The sequence below is a fragment of the Magnolia sinica genome, chromosome 9, assembly GCF_029962835.1.
Source record: "Magnolia sinica isolate HGM2019 chromosome 9, MsV1, whole genome shotgun sequence".
In the NCBI taxonomy this organism is placed as follows: Eukaryota; Viridiplantae; Streptophyta; class Magnoliopsida; order Magnoliales; family Magnoliaceae; genus Magnolia; species Magnolia sinica.
Window position 1 is genome coordinate 1,726,552 of NC_080581.1, and position 24,188 is coordinate 1,750,739.

The window sequence follows — 24,188 nt, forward strand, 5'->3', positions numbered from 1 at the left end:
CTCAGACTAGCAGAATCCAAGGCATCCCACACAACAGGATTGTCATAGATGGCTTAATTTGATGGGTTAGCATATATGAGCTAGCTTTTTTTCGAAAGATGATACTTTATTAAGCAAAGGCCAAAAGGGAAAACAAGGACAGAAGAAGAGAAAAGGAGCAAAAGAAAAAAGAAAAAAAAAAACCAGAAAGAAACCTAGAAAAAAGCTACGAAAGTCCTAAACTACAATTACAACAACAAATCAGTCCCCGGTTGAAACCCCAAACACGCTGCTCCTTCAAGGCGCCCAATCCCGAAACCGATATGACCTGACAGTACACAGGTATCAAATACAGCAGTATCAGGGGTATGGTCAGTTCTATCACGTAGACGTTCAAGCACTCAGCATGCACGTGGACTAAATCATTATACATTCCCTTATCAGGCCCAGAATAACTCGCAAAGGTTAGATTTACCATACACTTTGCGTGGAAAGAAGAAGAAATAAAAAAACACAAAAAGGAGTCCATGCAAAGAATTATAAAAGGAAGCAGTTATCATCATGAGTTGCATTGTATATTGCAAAGAGTCCATGTGAAAGTTACTGCAGAAAACTACGTACTTCGAACATGATGCTAACAACTTCAGCATTGTGTATCTCAGGGTCATAGTCTCTCCTGGCTATCCTTGCATTGATCTCTTTAAGGTGTTCAGTCACCCTTTCCTCATCCATACTTTGTAACACAGCAAGAAGGGGGGCAACAGTTTCTGCTTCATACTCTGTACTATATGTTTCCTGAGCTTGATGGTGCTGACAAATGCACTGTGTACATTGTCTCAGTTCTTGCGAAATTCTTTTCCATAGAAGTTTGAGAGGGGAATCCTTATTATTGTCCTTGAAGTGTTGGTAGAAAGTCTCCAGGAGAGGCCCCATCAAATCCCAGCAACCACACCAGATGTGTGTTTCGTTTGACAAAGAAATCAGGAAGTTGAATGCATCTGAAAACCTGAATAAACATTTTGATCCTCTTTTAATCTGTTCTTGGTATTATCAATGCCAAGCAAGTGATAATGAGAGATTGGAACAGGCAATCTAAGAACGAATACAAAATCATCATTAGTATCAATAGAAATTACAAGTGTAAACAACCAAAACAGAAGGCATTAAACATGTCCAACTCAATACTTTCACTAGCATAACTTTTGCTGGGAACCATTTCCTGACTGCATCTTATCATGTTACATGTATCATATAATTACACGTTCACTGCCCATGTGGCATAAGTACGACATTGTAAGTCACATAAGAGCATCCAAACCATGGCTCCACTGCACCACAAATGGGGTAAATCCCAAAACTCATCTTGACCAGACAACTCTTACTATCCAGTTCATGGTCATCAAATGGATCTACGAAAAGAAAATTGGTCAATTATCCAAATTCAAATGGAAAAAGTGCAACAGCTAGAATTGACAGTAAGTGTTGACAATTAATCAACGTCCATCCATGGTGGTCCAGCAATTTTCTGGAAGCTATATTGACATGCAGGTATGCTACATGTAGGTAGATCTATTTGTCAGTGGTAATCCACCATACACTGCCAAGAGTATGAGATAATATCTATACTTTTTTTTTTCCCATGGATTAGACTTATAGCTGCACGAAGCGTGAAGCGACGTGGCACTAGATTCGGCTGCAAGAGCAGGGAAACATCTGTTTTAGAATGTTAGCAAAGTATAAAACAGCTAGGAGAGTGAGCGTGTATGCAAAAACATGATTTGAAGCTGAACCTGGACCTTGCTGGAAGGACAACCAAGAATTTAGACTTCAACATGAGTTTTTTTCAACGTAAGGGAGCAGTAACACATACGGAAGACATGGTGTCAATCCAGCTGTCCAAATAGTGTGCACACACCCTTTTTTTATAATTTGGAAATTTTATTAAAAGAGAAAAAATAAAATAAAAAAGGAAAAAATAAAAAAGGAAAAAAGAATAGAACAAGATAGCCCTCTCAGCTAGAAATCATCCAAAAGCCACAACCCGGGAACAGCCTTTATGCCACACCGGAAGCCAAAGATCATCTCATATCCTCAATGATTAATATATCACTTCCAGCACCAGATTTAGCATGCCTGTCAGCTTCATCATTTGTGTCCCTTGGCACTAAAGAGAAGGACATGGGACAGAGATGGCATAAATCCAGAACTTCCTCTAAGACAACAGCAAGCCTCCACAGTGCACTCCTCCATGTGGCCCGGGAGATAACATTTCTAGAATTTCCTTATATAATCGTTGGAAAGAAATTGAAGATTAAAGCCACTTTGATTGCTTGAAGTAACATAGCTGCCTCCGCATGGCTGAGCAACAAACACCAATATGCCCTGAAAAGACCACGGGCATGTTACCACTCACATCACAAACCACGACCCCAATCCTGGCAAGACTTGGGTTGCCAAATGAGCGACCATTGAAGTTGTTATTAGAGTTCCCTTCATCTCATGGAAGGCTTCGGACTAGGGAGGTTGCACTGACCTCCCTCCCATTTGAGGCTAGCAACCTGGGGGAGAAACCTCTCAAGTCTTGGGCCGATTTTCACCTGCATTTGCCGACATCGTCTTGCCCTCCAAAAATGCTGATATTTCTTTCTAACCATGTGGACCAAAGCATCACCTAAACCACTGTCTTCCACAGCAAACGGCCGATGAAGCCCCAACCCGTCAACAACAAACCTTCTATCAGGCCTGTGACTGACTCAGGAAGACCCATGCCCTTGTGCAATGGCCCAAATTTCTTTTACAAAGCCACAGTGAATCAGCAGATGATTCATTGATTCTTCATTAGCAATACATGGAGCACAGAGGTTTGGTAGCATCATTCACTGACTTATTGTCTATAGTCAAAATCTTGTCATGCAAAGCAGTCCAGATGAATGCTGTAACCTTCAGAGGAGCCATAGATAACCAGATTCCTGAGAAGCAAGCGGAGTGACTACTTTCACTCTCGTTCAGTGAAGGGGGGAGCAAGATAACTGTGAGATTGCCATTTGATTCAAACCTCCAGATCCTCCAATCTGAGGCATTCAGAGGAATGTAGACTCTCTCCAACATGGCCAAGAGATGCAATAGACAAGCAATCCCTTTGCCTCCAAGATTGCGACCGAAAGATGGAGTCAACACAAATTTACCTACCAAGGCTAGCGCTGATAAAATCTGCCCACAGCAATCTTAACCATCCGGTTTTGCCTGTCAAACTTTGACCTTTTCCTCCAATTCCCTCTTCAACCATAGATTAAAGAGACCAACCATGCAATCAGCACAATTTTCAGGCCATGCCCCATCCACAATGGACATGCCATTTGGATTATCAAAAACAACATACATGTACGTGCTGTCAATGTGCCGCTGATGCTCCTTCAGATGCCACAAACCCACACAGATTTCCAGCCACTTTCGCATGTTAAAGTTTTGCAAAGCATCACAATTTTCTTCAGCAACTTGCACTTCTCAAAACATTTATGTAATATAGTCATAATTTTTCAAAAACTCTTTGAATCATTATTTAATTGCAATTTTTTTCCTGAATTCTTACTTCACCAGATTCATAGCTAAATTTGCTTCATCATATTGTGTTACAAGCAAATACACTACGGTGATAGTTCACCGCCCTTTCAAAATTGCAGTGTCTCATCCACTGTCCACATGACATACATGCACAACATCCAGACCATCCAAATTGCAGACCCAGTTGTCGATGGATGGAGCAAGTTGTCGATGGATGGAACAAGTTGTCAATAGATGGAGCACGGCCCGAAATTGAAACTGATTCAAGGATATTAAAAAAGTCACTTTGCTCATCGAAACTACAATGCTGGCCCTTTTTATCTCCAACATAGCTGCAAATTGGATGTGTGGGACCAGCTTGATCGATATGATTTTATGGCTATGCTCCATCAAAAATGAGCCTTCCAATCTGGACAACCACATTGACACACATGCATGCCATATATATATATAGTGGATAAGAGACCAGAACTCAATAAATGATGGTGAACTACACTGTAATGTTGTCAGTCCTTTTGCAATTTACAATACTTTTTCATCTTTCTCTCTTGATAGACATTACATTTCTTCAATAGAAGCCATGCACTCACATCATCATATCTGAATGTTACAAACTGATATACTTCAGTGATAGTTCACCTCCTTTTTAAAATCATGCCATCTCATCCACTGTCCACATGACATACATGTACAACATCCAGACCGTCCAAATTGCAGACCCAATTGTCAATGGATGAAGCACAGCTTGAGTTTCAAACTGATTGAATGATCTTAAAAAAACTGACTTTCCTCGTCAACACTGGAATACTGGCCCTTTTTTATCTCCAACATAACCACAATTTGGATGGTTAGAACAGCTTGATCAGTGCAATTTTACGGCTATGCTCCATCTACAATGGGCCCTAAAATCAGAACGACCGGATTGGCGAGCATGGATGCATGCCAAGTGTATAGTGGACCACAACTCAATAAATGGTGGTGAACTACACTGTAGTGTTGTCCTATTGCAAATTTAAAACACTTCATCTATTTCTTCAATTGAAGCAAATGCACTCGGGAATCTAAGAAAAAAAAAACCGTTCTTACACCAAATAAAGTCGAATTGGGGAAAATGAGAGAAGAAACGGATTGAAATCGCAAAAAAGGGGGGCAGATTGGGGTTTACCATGCCTCCTTTGCATGGCGAATCTGAAGCTGCTTCAACGGATTCGAATCGCCGTCGTCTTCTTCTTCGATGCCTCTCCATCGATCCAAAAGCTCTCTTCGGCTTACGTTTCTATTCGCCATTTCGAAAGATTAGGGTTTTTCTGTTCTACGCCATTGCATGGAAATGCTGTGATGGAATTAGGGTTTTTTTTTTCCTATTTTCGCGGGAAAAAAGCTCTTGCAGGAAAGAAGGGCGAAGAATGACAGCGCATCGAGCGAGCTTTGTAGTTACAGGCATACTTAGGTGTTTCCCCGGTGACACGTAGGTGAGTGCTACCCTGACCGTGGGGCCCACATTGATGAATGTATTGTATATCCACACCATCCATCCGTTTTTTCAGATCATTTTAGGAGGTAAAACCAAAAATTAATAATTTCCAAGTCTCAGTGGACCACACCACAGGGAAAAGTTATGATTGAATGCCCACCATTAAAAACTACCTAAGGACCCACCATAATGTGTATTTTCCCTCCAAGATAAGGTAAACCAGACCTGGATGAAAGGAAAATACAAAGATCGTCCTGATCTTAAACTTTCATGGCCTACAATAAACTTTTAATAGTCAATCACCACAGTTTCCAGTGGTATGGTCCACCTGAGATTTGGATCTGCTTCAGTTTTGGGATCGAGTATTAAAGTGAGATTAGAAAAACGGATGGACGGCGTGGATTTGCAACATATTCATCAAGAGGACCCCATACGGTCAGGGTAGCACCCACTAACGTGTTACACGAGTGACACGTAATCCACTCCCATGTAGTTAAAGGATGCGAATGACAATTTTGCCCTTTATTGAAACATATATTTACGCAGCTGGGAGGATCGCAGGAGATGTACGGGCTTGCTGTAGAATACATCCGTATGTATTGCTATTGGATACGTCAGGACTTTAAACCTTTCCGGAGTCATATTTCAATGATCCAAACCGTTCATATGATGGCCCACTCACAGTGCACGTCGCATGTATATGCATCGACGAGGGCCTTCCATACCGTAGGACCTAGCATGGACGGCTAGTGTTTCAATTGGACAATCATGTCATTTATTATTTTCATCTCAAACCGTCGAATCAAAGGCCACCTTTCATATGGATGGTATAACTTTATATCAGATTATTTTCGATGCATCAGTAAGGGGAAGTAGATGGACGGACCCGATTAAGACCACACTGTTGCAATCAACGGATGAACTCAACATACAAGATTGGCCCACCTAGCGATCCTGTCGACCTATGCCTAACCTTCGACAACGACGTTCTAATGGGGCCTACCTTTTTCACGGTACAGATTTCCTAAGCGGGTGCCATGTGTGGCGTGAAAGATGACACGTACCACAAGTTGCGGTACAGTTGCGTGCAGGCGATCTAGTTATCACCTATCTTTGCGCCATAGCTAATGCTACCGATAGTGGTCATTAAAGCAACGGTTGAAGACAAAATTAGCTAATGGTGAGAAGAAAATTGATGGTTAGGATTACTTGATAAGCTTGATTGGAAACAGAAGGCCATCTGGCCCAATAGATAGATGGACCCAATTGATAATTCATCCTGCCATGTGCAGGTTCTAATGTATGAAAGAGTCCAAATCAGTGGTTGAAATATGTTTCACATACATTTCCAAAGCCTTTCCTTTGGTTGTGACACCAGAATTCAAAAATCCACTGTTATAAACGGTTTTAAATCGTTGTATCAGGTTCGTATCATATAAATGCCGATACGGATATGGGCCCATATCGGGCTGTTTTGGGCCAATACATCTATGGGCCCATCTCAACACTACTTCTGCAAAAATCCTTTTGCCATGAAAGCAACATTTCCTTCGCATCGCCAAAAGCCGATTCGGTTGGTTTTCGGCAAGTGGGTTTTTTAGTGTCTATTCCATCGGTTGATCTTGAAAACGAAGATTTGGGTGGGGTTTCCAAACAGCCTGCAAACCCAACATTTCCAACCGAAATGAGGGTTTTATCTCCGAACATGGGTTCGACGTTGCGTCGTCGAGCCCTAAACCATTGTTGTTGGGACCCTTCTGATTTCAACATGACCCAAACATCCTCAACCAACCTACCTAAAAATCTTCCTACACTTACGGAAACAACTGGGCTAGATAGCCCAGTCAGCTTGGTCTGTGCCGCGCGGCCCATGGTTTTGATCCAGCCATTAGTTTTAGACCAGACAACTGATTGAGCAGGACATGGACTTGCATCTGTCTGAGTTCTCAACAAGTACACCCAGCCCAGCCCAACTCACTTAACATCAGCAGCCAGGCTTTGATGGCATAAAGGCCCAGCCCAAATCCCTATCTCACCAACTTGGATGGGCCTGGCTTAGACCATGGCCTAGATCATGGGCCACCTATTAGTCACACCAAGTAGGAAGACATAAGATTCCAGCTAATCTTCATGTGTGACGGCATCGGCGCCACAAACCGAAGAACATCCGGCTTTGAATTAGGCTTCAGCTGGCCACGATCATGTTCATGCAGCGCCAGATTTTGGAGGAATTTCGCTATGTTTGGGAGGACCAGTTCTCTGCAATGGAGATGTAACAGAGGGACCTTGGACAGTACACTCCCCTTTTGAACAGCCAAGCCTTCCGGTCTCCGCAGTTTGTATGGTTTTCCCGTCACTGGTTCGTAGTCCGCCCGTGGCATCTGCTTCCATCGGCGGTGCACAAACCAACCATACTTGTAGTCACCGACGATTGGCGTGCCTAGAGCTTCAGCGCAATGGACCCTGAGCTGTGAAGAGAGGAGCCCAATAAGTAAATTTTGAAACACGTTTGAGTCAGATATGATGACATATGTTTGAATGTATGGTTTGGGTCAGCCATGATTTTTTATGCGAAATCTAAACCATGCATCTGGTGCGAATTCTCATGTTCAGCGTACGTCGCAGGAATCGCCTGATCTGAAACTCAGGTGGGACACACCACAAGCAGAAATGTACCACCATGCCTAAAACTCATATATTTAGGTTGTGTGGCTGACCTGAGTTTTGGAATGTCCTAAGTATTGTAGTGTCCCTACATCCTAGTGGGGCGCATATGATGACTGGGTTGGCATATGCGCAACACAACATGGTGGACCCCACATTCCATCTGGAAGTGTTTATGGTGGGAGCCAACTGAACTCTCCCTAATGGAGGCTGGATTTTGAGATCTAGGCTTAACATGAGGAGGTGCATCCAATGGATGGGTCAGAGGCAGCACATAAAATGGACTAGTTGGATTGCACTCAAACATCACAGTGGACCCCACAAAGCATGAACGTTGATAATTACCATACATTTAAACATGTGATTAGTCCCCAATATACAATGCTCATCCGAATTACAGGCATTTTTTTTTGTTTGGAACAGTTTCCAGTAGCTTGTTGCATATGGCCAGTTGATTACATTTCCTTTTAAGCCGAGTGCCGTGTGTTTCCACCATTTCTTAAATGGCAGTGGTTCATCCACTGCACACACGGCATGCATGTACGCATTTCCAGACCGTCAAAGTTGTGGGCCCAGCTGTGGATAGAGCATAGCCTAAAAACCTCTCTTATCTGATCATTCTAGCCATCCAATTGGTGGCCATCTGAGACTCAACAAGAAACTGTCCATGAGTCCAAATTCAGCAGCCAATATTGGATGGTTGAGATTGCCCAGGCAGTGTAGTTTTTGGGCTGCACTTCAACAACAAGCCAACATTTTGGATAGCCTGGATTTACGGACACTTAACGCCGCATGTATCTTTTTTTTCAGACAATTGCCAGATGGTTGTGATTGGTTGACATAGGAGATTTTTGTCCATTAACCATCCTCAGTGAGGCCCACCAGATGAATGGTGTGGATCACTGAATGACGTTCCCAACCTGGGATGCTGGCCCAAGCAAAAGCCCCAGTAGCTCAGACCAAGCATTGAATAACACTTCTCTTCCCTAAGTCAGTGGACAGTTCAACAAGAACATAAATTTTAATACCCAAAATGGATATCCGTACCTGATGCTTCCGGCCAGTACGTGGACACAGCTCAAGCCACGAGCATCCATTGATTGTGGGTCCCAACACCCGATACTCAGTTATAGCTTCTTGAGAACCGTCTATGCCTGATGAGTGAGCCAAGATGATTCTTTCAGCTTGCCCATCATCCAGGAGCACCTGCAATTGATGACAATTGGTTGATTTAGTTGAAAGTAAACGGGTGCGCCACCAAAATCCTACAATCAACAGTTCCTGAGATTTGATTTGAATTGCGAAAAAAGATGTTGGTTTCACGATTCGCAGAAAAATACAAGTCGCTCAAAAATGGAAGGTGGTGTTTCAAGATTCTGTGGGTGTTTCCGGCTATAATACAGACCTGATCAATAGCTGGTACACTGATGTTTTGGGTCCAACCGGTCATATTATTTGGGGAATGGCCTTATAGCAATGGATGGTTTTAAGACCAGGACAAGTCCTATGCAACTTGTCCAAGTCAACTCGGTCTCGGTCAGACAAGTCCTGGTTTTGTACAATGAGTCACCTGGACAAGTCAACACTGACTCGAGCAAGTTGGGCCTATTCAGACCTGACTCAGCCAAGCTGCAACTCAACTGAGGCTGAAAGAGTCTTGAATCCATGTTGCAATGCTTTGGTCCATTTGGCTAGAGAGAAATAGTAGGATCTTCTCTAGCAAGGCCACCTCAGTTTGGAATCTAGTCCAGAACATTTCTAGGCTAATCACAGTGTGGGTGAAGATCAATGCTAGATTTGGAGGTATACTACACTGCTCGCTGCTCTCCACTTGGGAAGAGGTTTCCGAAGCCACATACATGTAAGAGAGCCCATTTACACACCATACAAGTGTCATAGTGGCATAAGCGTGCGAGATTGAATCCATCCATTCGGTGGCCCCACCCATGTAAATATTCTTATTTTTCCCAAACCCAGCTTGAAACCTAGGGCAAACAATCCGACAGGTACCCAAACCCGATCAAATCCAGGTCCGGGCATTCAAGAACTAGATCCAGACTTGGCAAGGCCCAAATCCGGTTAGCCCGGGTATGGTTGCTGTAGGACCCGACCCATTAACAGCCCTACATCGTTCAGACAAAGAGGGATCATTGAGGCATCGTTTCTGGGTATAGGCAAAAGATAATTCTTTGCAGTCGTTGACTCGTTCTTGTCCTGTGGAGTCTTTAATGCAGGGACATTTTCACACCGGGCTTGAGTGAGGTGGCCTGTGGGATGCAGGAGCACACTCGGGGTGTGCGGCCTGTGTGAGGCAGGTGGCTTATGGGATGTCAGGGCACACTCAGGGTGGGCGGCCCATGTGAGGCGAACTTCCTCCTCTGATATGTACGTAAGGGTGTACGTGACATGATGTCCTCATCACAAATGTTTTTGTGAGGTGGGCCCCACCCATATGAGGTGGGTGACTAATGTGAAGTGGAACCCATGTGAAGTGGGGCCCACGAGGGGGGTTCGGCTACGGTCCTAACCCATGGGATGTGGGGTTTGGGCCATGAGATAAAGGGATTGATTCGCCATGCTCTATCAGTTTGAGCTTTTAAAGCATATGGTTAATTGTCCTGCATCAGTCTTCTTCTTTTCTTTTCTTTTGTGTGTGTGTGTGTGTGTGTGTGTGTGTGTGAGACTGTCTTTCAAACACACCCGTGCGGCTGTTGCTGTAATTGTTCCATAGTGCACATCAAGGTTTTTTTCTCATGTTGACCCTGAGTCTATGGTGGTTGTAGTATGTTTATTTTTCCGTTCCTTTTAATAATATCTTTATTACTCATCAAAAAGTGTAAAAGAGAGAGACGGTAGCTTACTTTTGAAAGCGGAGCACAAATAACTCCTTGTTTTTCTTTGGGAGAGCCTATGACCAATGCCCAATACCGCTGTGTCGTTGCTTCACAAGCATCATTCCAAGTCTAAATGAATGATTAGTACATTATCTTACCGAAAGTATTAAGTAAGAAAGACTAAGCAACAGGCTAAGGAAACATTTAAGGTCCAGATGCTCTTCATCTTAAACAATTATCATGCTGCATGTTTGGATGCAAAAGTGAATTGAAATGCGAATGGTCATTTAAAACGAGAGAATGAACAAATTGTGATAGTGTGTGCCCTAGTGTTCATAACGAGGAAGAGCACTCAAATTGCAATTGCATCCCTTTCAAGTCAAACTTGAAAGTAATAAGGATGTGATTTCGAGACCAGTTCTGCAATATTAATATCACAAAGAAAATGGTTACTTGATCATAATAATGTTATCAGACTAATTGCAGTCCAATTCGATAGAACATCAAACCTACCTCAAAAGATTTAAGGGCCTGTTAGATTGGTGAAATGCCCGCGGGGGTGGGGGAGGAAACCGCAGATAAGTAGTATGAAAAAAAAAAAAAAAATCCCTAAAAGGCTGTTTGTTTTAGTTTTCATGATTTCCAGGGAAATGTGGAACAGTTGGTGATCAAAAAGTGAAACCTATCTCTCGAGAAGTGTTGAAATAAGGATTGTCAAGTTTTTTGGAGGAAAAGGAAAGCACCCTTATTTGAGGAAAACCGTCAAAAGGAAAAACAATTTTCCATGAGTTACTTTATTTTCACAATTGGTGGAAAACATCACACCTGCAAAAAATGTTTTCTTTTCCAACATAACTTTTTTCATTCCACCAACCAAAACAGCAAGAGTAATAGAATATTCCCTTGCAAAACCCAAAACAGTTGTGCCATTTCAGAGTCTTACACATATGAAGTCCCTTAAAGGTCAGATATGTAAACGAATGAAAACTAGATTCTGCACTGTAAGTCTGTAACTTTTGGCAAAGTCACAAAGCAAATAAGCACAAACCACTGTTTTCCAACATACTTAAGCAGGGCTGAATCATCCACCATGCAAGTAGCCTAAATAGACATCGTAGACATCCATCCAGACAGCCCAATGTTTCAGCATGTTGAGGATGGAACATAGCCTGAAAATGCTCTATTCGGGCAATCTTAATCATCTGATATACGTGATCAGTTTAGAATGCTGACAATTTTCTTTTTAACTGTCCATTTGGTGGCCACCAATTGAATGGTGCAGGTCTTATGATCAGTGAGATTTGGGGGGTTTGCTCCATCCATGATGGATCCCATGATTTGGACAGTCAGGATTGTTAACCACTTCCACCACTCGTACAGAGGAGAAAGCTCATAGCAGCCTTAGCCCCATTTATCAGTTTTCAAGTGAATCCCTTTGATAAGAATCACAAAATGGCTCTTCTGACAAGCAAAAGAAGCACGAACTGCTTGTTTTCAGAATGCCATCGGTTCACTGCACTCCGACTTCTGTATTTGTAGAAATCTGAATGGTGCACAGAAATAAGGAAACGTGAGTATTGGAAGAATCGTGGAAGCATTCTCCAACATGAGGTTGGTGAAGCAGCTCAATGCAGCTGTTTTCAGGCCCTGTGCAGCAACTACAGCCTGCTTTTAACTTCCTTATCATTTCTTTTCTACCCTAAAATTCTATTTCAATTAAGAGCCTTGCGATTATTGATCATAATCCCACCAATGTGGCACATGCACAAGATACATACCATGCAGCAGGTGGGGTCGATTATTTATTGATTCATGGCCAAAAAAAAAAAAAACTGACCAGTCAGAACATCAGGTCAGCCGCATGTGCAAGTCGAGTGTGGACCATTCTTCTTCTTTTCTCCTCGCCATCCATCTTTTTCATATGCAACCCACTTGATTATCAGACCAGCCTGATTTTTTAACAAAAGCACATACATGGTGGGCCAACCTGATGAACAGACATCTCTCACCCACTCATGCCAACCTGGCAAGTTCAAGGTGAGAGAGGAATTGACAATTCTACTCTGGCAAGTGACCGACATTTCTCTTCAATTAATGGTAGCGGCACCTAAGGGTCAGCGGTGATGAGTACCTCAAAAGAAGTTTTTGCTTTATTTATGTTGCTGAACAACAAATGGAGCCGAGCAATGCTCTCTTTTGTTCTCCCCATCAACAGGATACCGCTGCTCTCTCTATCAAGTTTGTGCACCTAATAATATCATGAAATCAAAATGATTCATTAGAAAATTGACAAACAATCACATTACAGAGAATATCTGACCAGTTGTAAGACATAGAACCATAGTTGGAAAGGGCTGCCAAAACTGTGGCTACCGCCTGAGAGCAAACAAGACGTTTAACTCTAGTGACGGTAGCCAAGATCGGACCAAGCACCATTCAAGGATACCACAATTTTATTGAAAAAAGCGAAACTATACAAAAGGATAACAAGCCATCATCCAAGATACAAAGGGACAAAAGCTCTCTGTGAATCCTAGTTAAATTATTAAATATCATGTCGATTCCAATCCGTCTTTGAGTCAACCCAGCCCAGTTGGATATCAAGTTGAGCCAAGTTTGCCTAGAAAGCTTAGTTTCAATTGCATTTCAGTATGTCTTGTTGAAATACACGAGTCGGCTATGAAAGATATCAACCATCTCACGTTTCAAAACACAAAGTAGAAGCATCACAACGATCCGAGTTTGTGGTGAAACCGTATTTTGAAAAGTCACTCATTTGAGTTGCAAAGTAACAGCACAACCAGAAACAAGAATGTAAATAAGGGGACTTGGTTTCTATAATGCACACAATGTTAGAAGATCCTAACAGTTTTTTGTGTGAATGAAGCAAGAAAGCTTTTAAATACCAGTTTGGGACCCTCTTCATAACCGTAAGATAACGCCGCAGCTGCCAAGGCATCCATGCTGTTATGAACAGGTAGATTTCCCTAAAGAACATCCAAAGGTGCAAAACAATCAATAAACATAACTGCAACAGGAACGGCTGATCAAACTCTATGAAGGATAAGCAATAGATAGTCTAACCTTAACGGGCAGTTTAGGGGGCTTGTTTAGCACCATTATAGCAGAATCCTGAAATGTCATAGTTCGCAATCATGTGAATATGACAACACTAATGGAAGTGTATCCTGAAATTGGGAACACACAACTGCACACGCATATATATACATATATGTATGTATGCAATCATAATTTGCAATGTTCCAGATGGTGTGGCCCAGATACGGCTGATTTTTGGGCATCTATAGAGACAACTCGCCAGAAGCACAGTTCAAATGCCACACATAAATCATGGTCGGGCCCACACAAAACACTCAACACTACCTGAATAAGTTACACCCACCCACACACACACACACACAGCAAAGTTCAAATGCCACATGCACCTCATGGATGGTGACTGGTGAGGCCCACACAAACTCGAGTGTGGGTACTAGGTAGACTCAACACTACCTAAATAATTTCCACACACACACAGGGCGGGAACAAGGAATCACACACACACAGGGCGGGAACAAGGAATCCGACACATCCAAAAAATTCAACATCCTACGGATTAAAATCAGGCTAAGAAAGTAAAATGTACCTTGTACATCACAAGCCTCTGTAAATACTCTATCTCGTCAGCATTTGGATACAGAGTTGCGCTTGGTATAGTGTCATATCTCTTGGAAATCCCAGTCTCCGCCACCGAAACAGGAACATAAATTTTCATACCAGCCGTCATTGCCTCATTACAGCTAATCTGTATGTAGACTATGAAGTCAAATAATAAATCAACCCAAATAGAGTTTCACGAATTACAAAATAATGATAAAAGGAAAAGTACCAAATAAAGTGTAATTCCTAGAATTTGCATAGCGTTTCAACCAATAGAACCCACATATACAAATCACTTCTGTATTTTGTATCTCACATGAACGTTTTGCAATGAACAGACCAATACCTTTCTTAAGCATTGAATGTGGGGTCCGTCTATCTCAGACAAAGTATCAAGATCTGAGCATTCCACTTGAACCTGTATGCAACATGAAAATTAAAGCATTTGAGCAAGTATTCAAAAAGCTAAGCTAACAACATGTTTGCATTGTCAGGCCTGTCAGGAAATTTGATTACAGACCACGGCCCTGTTACACTACTATCTGAACGTTTTCAACAGTACAATCCAACACATGGACGGAGAGACAGGACAAGTCGTTGTCATGACGTCCACTTTTCTTTGGAGTTTGCGAAAAGTGCAACTCTAGGAATACCAGTTCCCCTTGCTTTCGCTCTTACTTCCTCATGAGTCATGACACTCAACTGCCTCAATCCATATGCCCATGGGATGTATCAATTGAGTAGTTGTTCAGCCCAGTAAACTGTACACTTGAAGCCCACCTTTTGATCCTCGAATGCTCTCATATGAGGGTACCCCATTGTGGAGAGATACTGCAAAAAACTCCCCGTTGGATGATGCTCCCCATTAATATGGACCGTTCATTGTAAACATCCCATCTAATGGATACAATCATCTGATATGGGAGACATTACAAAATGGCCCATCCCACGATGAGGCCCAAAACATCAGCAGCTTAGGTTACCAGAAAGCAGGCCCCACCTGTAATTTCCCTAGTTCGAACCAAAAAAAAAAAAAGGACATCTCCTCTTCCAATGAAGCACCAAATGACAACTCAGATGTAAATTGCATCTTTTATATCAAAATCAGATCCTATAGTCCCACCCATGATTGTAATTCTCTCCTTCTCAATGTTCTCTTCTAAGATTCCTCGTTATCTTCACTTCCACATACACAATTACAGATCAGTGCCTACTCTCCAGCATTGTGCAAGAAACTTGAAAGTCTCAGGTCAGTGGAAGCTATGCTCCAAAACTGGACTCAACTAAATATCATTCTAGTCCTGAGTTCAACTCAACCAATTCAATAAAAAGCAAACAAATTCATGTATCCAAATCAATGAACTCCATAATCTGGACTCATTGCCCTAAGCCCAGATAGTTCAAGTTGACTCAGCTGAGCTGGGTTTTCTGAGCATCAGTTATAATTTAAATTCTGTATATCGTTCAAAGCTAGCTTCGTAAAGTTCGTATGGTGTCGCTTCTACGTGCTACAAATACCAAAAATTCCAGTGAACTAGTCTAATTAAATTGAATTACTCAACGTGAATTAGACTGATCGCAGAAACCTTCCAATTTTAGGAAAGATTAAGCGATACAAAAAATTGGGTTTTCTTCCTTTGTTCGTTAATCAATAGAACATGTATAAACACAGTGATTTTCAACCTTGAAAAGAGATTTTAAAAGAAAATGGGTGTCTGTTGATTCACTATCAGAATTCCTTGAAACCATCAAAAGAGTCCAATAAATGAAATTAAGCATTGATCCGATGCAGTATTATGGATTTTTCTATGAAAAATAAAAAGCCCCAAATATATATATAGCAAGAAATAGATGCGAATCAGTAAATTTCAAACCATGCTACAGAGGTCAGTACTCGGTACAGACAGTGGTTGCGTAAGTTAGTAAACCCATGCACGGAGTGCTAACGTGCGCACTCACCAAGCCCTTGTTGAAATGGCTCTGGATGACAGACCCAGGGATGTCAGCGAAGTAGTGCTTGACCCAGCTAATGGCGGTCACACGGGCAGCTTGCCCGGGAGAGCTGCCCGTATTCCTCCCGACTAGGGGGTTGGCGATGGCGGGGAAAGGGGGCAGCGAGAGGAGTTGCCTGGGCTTCGGGCCTTCTTTGGGGCTGCCCAGGCGGGCAACGTTGTTGGAGACGCGGATGACCGGGGCAGCATAGGCAGGAGGGGGTGGAGAAACTCTAGAGAAGTACCTGACCGCGGGCAGAATGAGGGCCTGAACGAGGTTATTGGGCATGACTGCATGCTGCAACGGAGGATTGGAAGGGCGGGGCATTCCGTTTCCCGGCTTCGAAGGAGAGAATTTTTTTATACTCTGGCAGAACATTATAGTTCATGCTCATGCACTTAAAACAAGACATGATCAAACCGTCAAAATAATGGGCCCCACTTAAGATGGGTTAAAAAATGAAATAAAGCCAATATTTTCAGTGAACGTCCAAGATTATAAATAATCAAGATTCCAAATTCGATTACTTAATGACCGTACATCAGAAGTTAATATACCCTGATCAATCTGATGTTTCAGATTATGGCCCATCTACAGTGGGTCCCATCATTCTGACGGTCAGATTTGAGTTTCTTCCAATCCATGTTTTCATTTAATGACTGCATGTGTATGAAGCAACATACTCTGCCAGGCATTTCAAATTAACACTTCAGGAACTGCAATCCAGTCCCCGCTGGGATTTTTTGTTCAAAAGGCCCCCGATAATTTAAGATTTAGGGAAAACACCCGCATTCCAGAAGCATTAGCAGAAAAGTTCCAAAAGGGCTGGGATGCACCAATCCATCTCCCTTCGGGCTAGGTTTGGTATGGGGCTTAAGGCTTGTGGGATTGGGCCCAGGCCTGATTAGTTTATGGGCCGCACATCGAACGGTTGGACCGGTATGCGACCGGGTCCTTCGGAGCCTTGTTCATAAGCCAGGCTCAATCATGCTTTTGGCCCACGACATTGGAAAGGACTATTCTCATACACACACATACATCAAAGTTTCTAACTAGGGGTGTACACGAACCGAGCTAGCTCGGTTAGCTCGCTCGACTCGACTCGAAAAAGCTCAATTCGATTCGGTTTGAAGCCGAGTTCGAGCCGAGTCGAGCTGATTTTTTGAGCTCAAAAATGAGTTCGAGCTGGCCCGAACTCGACTCAACTTGGACAGCTCAAATCAAACTCGATTCGAACTACTTCGGTGACTCAGTTACTTTGATATTGACGTTGCTCACCAAGTGTTTGATGAAATGATTTAACAAAGTGTGGCCAGTGGCAAGGAAGGTATGTATATGAGACAAATACCTTTTTTTTTAATGTTGCTTGGAAGGTATTTGATAAAATACTTGAACAACCTTTGCTGCTATTTTACAAATAATTGGATTTTGAAGGTGCATTGTAGGTGTTTGTAAAAATGCCACATAAAAATTTTATTTAAAAAATACAACCCTATTTCTAACCACTTCCAATATAATATAAAAGGATACCAATGGTGGTTTGTCATTTGTTCATCTCTTAATGTTCTTAAATGTTTATACTTTGTATGATAAAAAATAGCAGTTGTTACATTGCAGTATTTCAATCCTTTAATTATTTGACTATTTTCATTATAATATAAGTCATCTCTTTAATTATGAATACTTCATGAGTTTAAATGTCGAAATAAAAATTTTCTATCTTTTGGATTTTTCTTTTTTTTCTTAATTTCTCTCTTATCTTTTTTTTTTTTTAAATTTCTCTGTTAGCTTGTTAGTACACCTTACTATCAGTTCACACTTCACCATCAACCACCCCCACTAGGGATTGATACCAAGACCTCAGTATTGAAACGAGGTATCTTTCACTCAATCTACCACTTGAGCTATGGATCCGGGTGTAATTTCTCTCTTATCATGATCCTAAATCCAAATCCAAATCCAAGATTTGACTATGGAAAAGTCCATATCCAATGACCAAAATCCCTTTTCTTTTTTCCTCATAACAATGCGCATGGATACATCCATTGGATAGGTTGGATGTTGTGCTTAGGTTGCGTGGTCCCACAACGGCTGGCTACCACCATTGGATATGATGGTATTGGTACCACTAGAGTGAACCTCATTAGTGCCATCTCCTCGCCCTTCACCAGGAATTTCCACATGAAATGAAACCAAGCAGATTGGGTACCACCACCCTTGCTTGTCCCTACTTAGAAACAAACAGGGGCCTCTGAGGGGACACCGTGATGTCTGGGTCTTTATCTGCATTGTCCTATCATACTGGGCTAGGGGCTTTAAAAAATAAAAAATAAAAAATAAAAAAATAGATCCAAAGCACAAGTGGATCACATGGTTACTGTTGAAAACTTTTTGGAAGGCTTGAAAGTTTTGGATCAAGTTGATATTCGTATTCACTCTTTATCCAAGTTCACTAGACCTTATTAACCATCACAGTGGGCCCTAGGAAGGTTTTGGTAGTGAGTGTCATTATCACGATTCCTATGGTGTGGTCCACTTGAGTACTGAATCTGTCTATTTTTTAGCTTTTGTTCTCTAAAATAGTATGGCAAAATAGACTGTGGATAAAACCCATATTTCATGTCAAATGTATCTTATAGTTATGTATGAATTCGATGTCATGTACGTTTGCTCATGCAATTACTTGGTTGAAATAGGCCCAGCATATATTGGGTGGCATCCACAGGTAAACATGTGTGCATGCACAGAAGTGTGGAAAAATAATAAGTGAGTGCCAACAGGCAGCAGTCTCTTGCATGCTAACCTATGTGCAATTCGATCATTTAATTTGAACAGCTTCTAGAAATTTTATTTTATTTTAGTTTTTCAAAAAAATTTATAAGTTTGAAAGTGACAAAATAAACCTTTTTCTTAAGTAATGCAGATCTTTGGAAAGGTTGGGAAATAAATTCGGGATGGATATCATTTATAGTATAATAATAATAAATCATTTCGAATTGACAATTGACATGGGAAGCGTATTGTCCCATGGGCCCAATGAAAATCCGTCTAAGCAGGGGTCTATGCTGCCACCCTCATGTATGGGTTTTACCAATATTTTTTAGAATTTTTTAAGGTATGAGCCCAAAAATGAGGAGAACGAAGTCTCGTATTAGCCGCACCACACAAGTTAACAGTGATAACGATGCAAACCATTGAAACCTTCCTATGGCCCACCGTGATGTTTATTTGCCATCCAACCCATTCACAAGGTCACATACACCTTAATGAAGAGAAAACACAAACTTTAACTTGATCCAAAACTTTTGTGGCCCTTAGAATTTTTTAATGGCTAGCGTTCAATTCCCATTGTGCGGTCCAATTGAACCTTGGATCTTCCTTCTTTTGAGGCTCATGCTCTAAAATCATTTGGAAAATTAAATGGACGGTGTGGATAAAACCCATACATCACGGTGGGCCCCATCTATTTAGGTAAGGGCAATATATAATACACTTCTATTCAGTGGCATATTTTCAAACATCATAAAAACAATATATTTTTAAAAAATAATTTATTTACTTAAAAAGACTTTTTTTTTTTGCTTTAATATACAATAATAATAATAATAATCCATAAAAATACAAAAAGACAAAGAAATAACATAACAAAAATTTCTTAATAGGATAATCAAATCATTTTACCGGACAATCACAAAACATTATGCACGTTTAAGTTATAAAAAATAAAAATGTGGTGAAAAAAAAACATCAAAATACCATGATGTGATAGCCATATGACATAATCGCCTTCCGATATTTTTGAAGAATTTTTTTTTGGCAAGCCGCTAAAAATGTCACAAAAGGGTCGAGCTTTCCATGATAGCTACATCCGTGGATTTATATGTTCTTGGACTCACTGTCGAGTCTTTAGTGGCGGTCTTTGACGTTTCGGAAGTGCCGTGGACCCGTTTGGAATAAGGAAAAGGTGGCTCACATGGACAATGTGCTGGGTCCCTCAGTCTAGATTTTTATTTTTCTTCGACATTGGACATTGGTAACTTGTATTAGTTGGATGTAACTCTTCCGAGTCAACTCGGACTTACATGTGCATGACTCGGACGAGTCATGACTCGCCACTGGATGAGTTGGTCGAAATTATTCTTGCTGGGATGTAGGTCCCACAGTGGTCCAGCACGTGTCCTCGGTGGGCCACAATCCAATTGTCCAACTGTTGACTAATTTTGCAGTTTTGAGTTTGATGAGAGTTTTTTTTTTTTTCTCCTAACATGGATATCCATGGAAGTTCCCGGCAGATAGGCCATTTGGATCATCCAAACATGAGGCCATGTGGGTCCCAAAAAATGTCACATGATGGTTGGGTTGGATGTGAGCAGCGAATAGAGTTGTACATGAGTCCAACTGAGTCGAGCTTAGCATAGCTCGATTTGGCTCGGCCACTAGTTGGCCTTAGCTTGGACATGGCTTGGCTCGATCATCGAGCCTGACTGGTCAACCCGCCTCGGTTCGGTCAACAACTCGGGCCAGTTCGAGCCAAGATCGAGCATGTGTGGCATTTTTTCAAACACATGAAGTGCACCTTCAATTTCTCACGGTATATAAAACAACCGCAACAATTTACAGGTATTTCATCAAACACTCAGTAGGCAACATCAAAATCAAGATACAAGGGTATTTGTTTCATATCCATACCTTCATCGTCACCAGCTGACACTTCGTTGAGTCATTTCATCAAACACTTGGTGAGCAATATTAATATCAAAATAACTGAGTCACTGAACTGGTTCGATTCGACTTAGGGTTCGATTCGAGTTGAGTCAAGCCCGAGCAAGCACAAACTCACCTTGAAATTTTTTCGATTTCAAAAAAGCAGCTCAACTTGGCTCGAACTCAGTTTCGAACCAAGTTGAATCGAACTTTTTTGAGTTGAGTCGAGCGAGCTAACCGAACTAACTTGGTTCATGTACAGCTCTAGCTACAAAGGCGCGCTAGAGCACCACAGATGAGCACTAACATTGAGATTTAAGAGCTTACTCGGCACATGCGCGATTACAATATCTCACATGCACACCACACTTGCGAAACTAGCACAAAGGTATGAGATCCAATCTATCCATCCATCAATTTGTGCTTTGGCCAATAATCGGCAAGGCCCACCGAGAAGGTGGGCTCCTATTTTATGAGACATCTGTAGGGGCGAGTAAAGCTTGGTTGAAGTTGCAAATTCATCCATGGACCCATCGTAACGTATATGTGCCATTAGTTTTATTCACTAGTTTAACAAGTTCATGTGCCATTAGTTTTATTCACTAGTTTAACAAGTTCATGTTAGGATGTCAGTTTAAAATTGAAATAAATCCAATACTATAACATAGGAAATGGTGTGAATGGAAATACACACCGGCTAAACCTTTCTAAACCCACCATGATGTTTATATGCGATCCAGCCCATTCATAAGGTGATTCCCACACAGATGTGTTTGATGATTTGAACTAAAATTCCTGTATGGTCAAGTATAAATTGATAATTAACCTAAATTTATTCTAATAGACTATCTTAACATCTAATAAATAGGCCTTTTCGCTCCTAATAGGACCCAGTGCTGGTATTTGTCTTTAAGTGATCACTTGTATGTCATGGATGGCTAGAACTTCCCAAAAACCATGATTTTTGGACCGTGCCCAAACAATAATAGAACCATGAAATGGACTGTTAATCCAATCCATGTGTGCCAGGTATTCAAATGACATAGGAGGCATGGATAACGAAGGCTCGGAAGCTATTATTTTTAATCCGCACAAATGACATAGGAGGCATGGATAACGAAGGCTCGGAAGCTATTATTTTTAATCCGCACCAAAACCTCTGGATAAACTCATTTTTAAGTGGCAACCAAACAACATTAGTATCTCCATCTATTCTTATGATTTTACCTGAAATAAATCTATACTACAGGGTGGGTCTCACCGTTTGAACCTAGCCATAGCTCAATAGCAGACAGACTCTGTTTCAACACCGAGATCATGAGATCATACGCCCATGTGATGTGTGTGAGTGTGTGGTATATGTGTCAAAAAAAAAAAAAAAAACCCGCCAAAAATATTGAAATGGGTCGATGTCTTGTTTGGGTTTTAAACCAGGCGTCTTGCATGAGGCATGTGGGCATGACACGCATGGGGTGGAATGTTCGTTTTCAACGCTTTTCCAAACACGGCCAAACTAAAGCAAATTAGGACACACAAGGCATCCAAACAAAGGACATTTCAAGCCCACCTCTCAGAAGGAATTTCTCCTTTCTTCAAAATATCACAAAAAGTCCAAGTCACCTCATGCATGGTTTCCTATAGGTTGCCTTCGGTTTAATAGTAAAATGTTTCTGATAGCATCGAATTCAAAAGTTCCAAAATAGGACTGCTAGCAAACCGGATGACCGGCCAAGGCATGTTAAAACATACAATTCGATCCAAATCATATTAGGAAACTCCCTCCCACAAGAAGTAAGATGGGGCCCACTACCATGTTTGTGAGAAATCCACCTCTCCAACAAGAAGTAAGATGGGCCTATAGTTAAAACGTCAAGGGTCCACCATAATGTTTATATGCCATCCATACCATTCATAAGGTCATTTTTATTGGGATGAACTTAATATCAGCTTATATGGCCCTATGAATGCTTCAACAGTGGATGTTCAATCCTCACTTTTTATCCTTCTTGGTGGTTTCTCCATGGACAATGTCAGGACACAATGAGGTATCAATGGGTAGACATTTTCCTACCAACTTTTTCTCACCATAGCCCACTTGAGTTTTGGATCTGCCTCGTTTTTGGACCATGTCTTAACATGATCTGACAAAATAGATGAACGATGGATTTCTCGTAGACATAATGATAGCCCCACTCACTGCTTGGACCCTGGCATGCATACCTGATGACTCAAAAATCACACATATGAACTCATCTGATGGATGGACATCAAACAACAATAGAAAATGGAGAATGCTAACGGTCAGATATTCATCAGGTAAACCAAAAAAACCTGATGGATAAGACCGTCAAATTGGTTAATTTTTTAAATATAGGCTGTCAAATTGGTTAATTTTTTAAATACAGGTGGTGAAATACCACTATGACGTGAGTGTGTGGGAGTGTGTGTGTGCGTGTAAAAAAAAAAAAAAGAAAAAGAAAGAAAAAAATAGAAAGAAAAAGGCTGTCAATACCACGCCAAGCATGTTCATGAACCCAGTTGATATGTTGCTCTTCCATGGGTATGATGGAATGGTGGCTCTACTGTATTCAGGTTCTTTTAGCTGCATATATCATCTACATACAATAGGAACAATAGATATATGGAGTCGTCTCTCCCAGATGTGGTTTGGGTTTGCTCTTTTATTTAGCCATACCAATATTAGTTTGAGCATGATGTAGTAGGATTTAATTAGATGGTAGACTGTTGTTAGACATGGGCCCAATTAAGTACAAACTTGATCAAACAACTTTCAAACTAATGTGAATTGAGTATTGCCTCAACTTGTACCAATGTTAGCACAAGCATGGCATAACATAATAAAATTTAATTAGGCGGCAAGTCGCCATTAAAAATAAGCTTAGTTATATACTAATGTTTGGGTATTGTCCCTGCCTTATTAAAGTCATATAGTTACAACGTGATGAGATTTGATTGGATAATAGTCTATTGTTAATTGTTATACATAAAGCTTGGGATTTCACCACCTATGGGTACTGGAACCCTTAGCCAGGTGTTGAAACTCTAGAGACTCTACCACCGGAGCAAGAGTAAGGACCCCTTTAGGTACTCAATGTGCCTCATTTTTAAATGAGAGCGTATTAGGTGAGACCCTAGACTCACCCAAGATTGTGTATGTATCACGTACTCACCAGTCTATCAATTTTTTCAATCATTCTAGGGCATTATCAAAAATTGAAGCGGATCCAATTATTGGGTGGACCATATCATAGGAATAGTGGCAATTGACCATTAGTGGGCCACGTAAGTTTTGGATCAAG

The 24,188-nt window shown here is 41.3% G+C and overlaps 2 protein-coding genes across 3 annotated transcripts in view; both read right to left on the reverse strand.

The window, feature by feature from the left end:
- Nucleotides 1–4,949, reverse strand: part of LOC131256610 (uncharacterized) — a 29,216-nt gene extending 24,267 nt beyond the window's left edge. The window contains exons 1-2 of the mRNA XM_058257534.1: nt 4,706–4,949; nt 601–985 (exon numbers count right to left, since the gene is read on the reverse strand). Of these exons, the coding sequence (XP_058113517.1) occupies nt 601–985; nt 4,706–4,827 (507 nt within the window). The 5' untranslated portion in view covers nt 4,828–4,949. The remainder of the gene's footprint in view (nt 1–600; nt 986–4,705) is intronic.
- Nucleotides 4,950–6,739: 1,790 nt separating this feature from the next.
- On the reverse strand, nt 6,740–16,635 carry LOC131256613 (RNA pseudouridine synthase 3, mitochondrial). 2 transcript variants are annotated; one of them, XM_058257539.1, is made up of 9 exons: nt 16,132–16,635; nt 14,519–14,590; nt 14,159–14,317; nt 13,597–13,644; nt 13,419–13,499; nt 12,644–12,760; nt 10,540–10,608; nt 8,726–8,884; nt 6,740–7,482 (listed from the first exon to the last, which is right to left on the reverse strand). In XM_058257539.1, exons 1-9 carry the CDS (start codon nt 16,540–16,542, stop codon nt 7,105–7,107), a joined length of 1,494 nt encoding a protein of 497 aa, XP_058113522.1. In that variant the 5' UTR covers nt 16,543–16,635; the 3' UTR covers nt 6,740–7,104. The 2 variants fall into 2 exon arrangements, with proteins under 2 accessions (XP_058113522.1, XP_058113521.1); XM_058257538.1 differs by having other exon boundaries at nt 10,540–10,641; nt 16,132–16,632.
- Between the last annotated feature and the right edge of the window lie 7,553 nt (nt 16,636–24,188).

Coding starts and splice junctions, on each gene's coding strand:
- LOC131256613 (XM_058257538.1), bottom strand. CDS start 16,542: ATGTTCTGCCAGAGTATAAAAAAATTCTCTCCTTCGAAGCCGGGAAAC. Junction 14,318..14,518: donor ACATTCAATGCTTAAGAAAG/GTATTGGTCTGT, acceptor GTCTACATACAG/ATTAGCTGTAATGAGGCAAT. Junction 7,483..8,725: donor GTACTGGCCGGAAGCATCAG/GTACGGATATCC, acceptor CTCTCTTCACAG/CTCAGGGTCCATTGCGCTGA.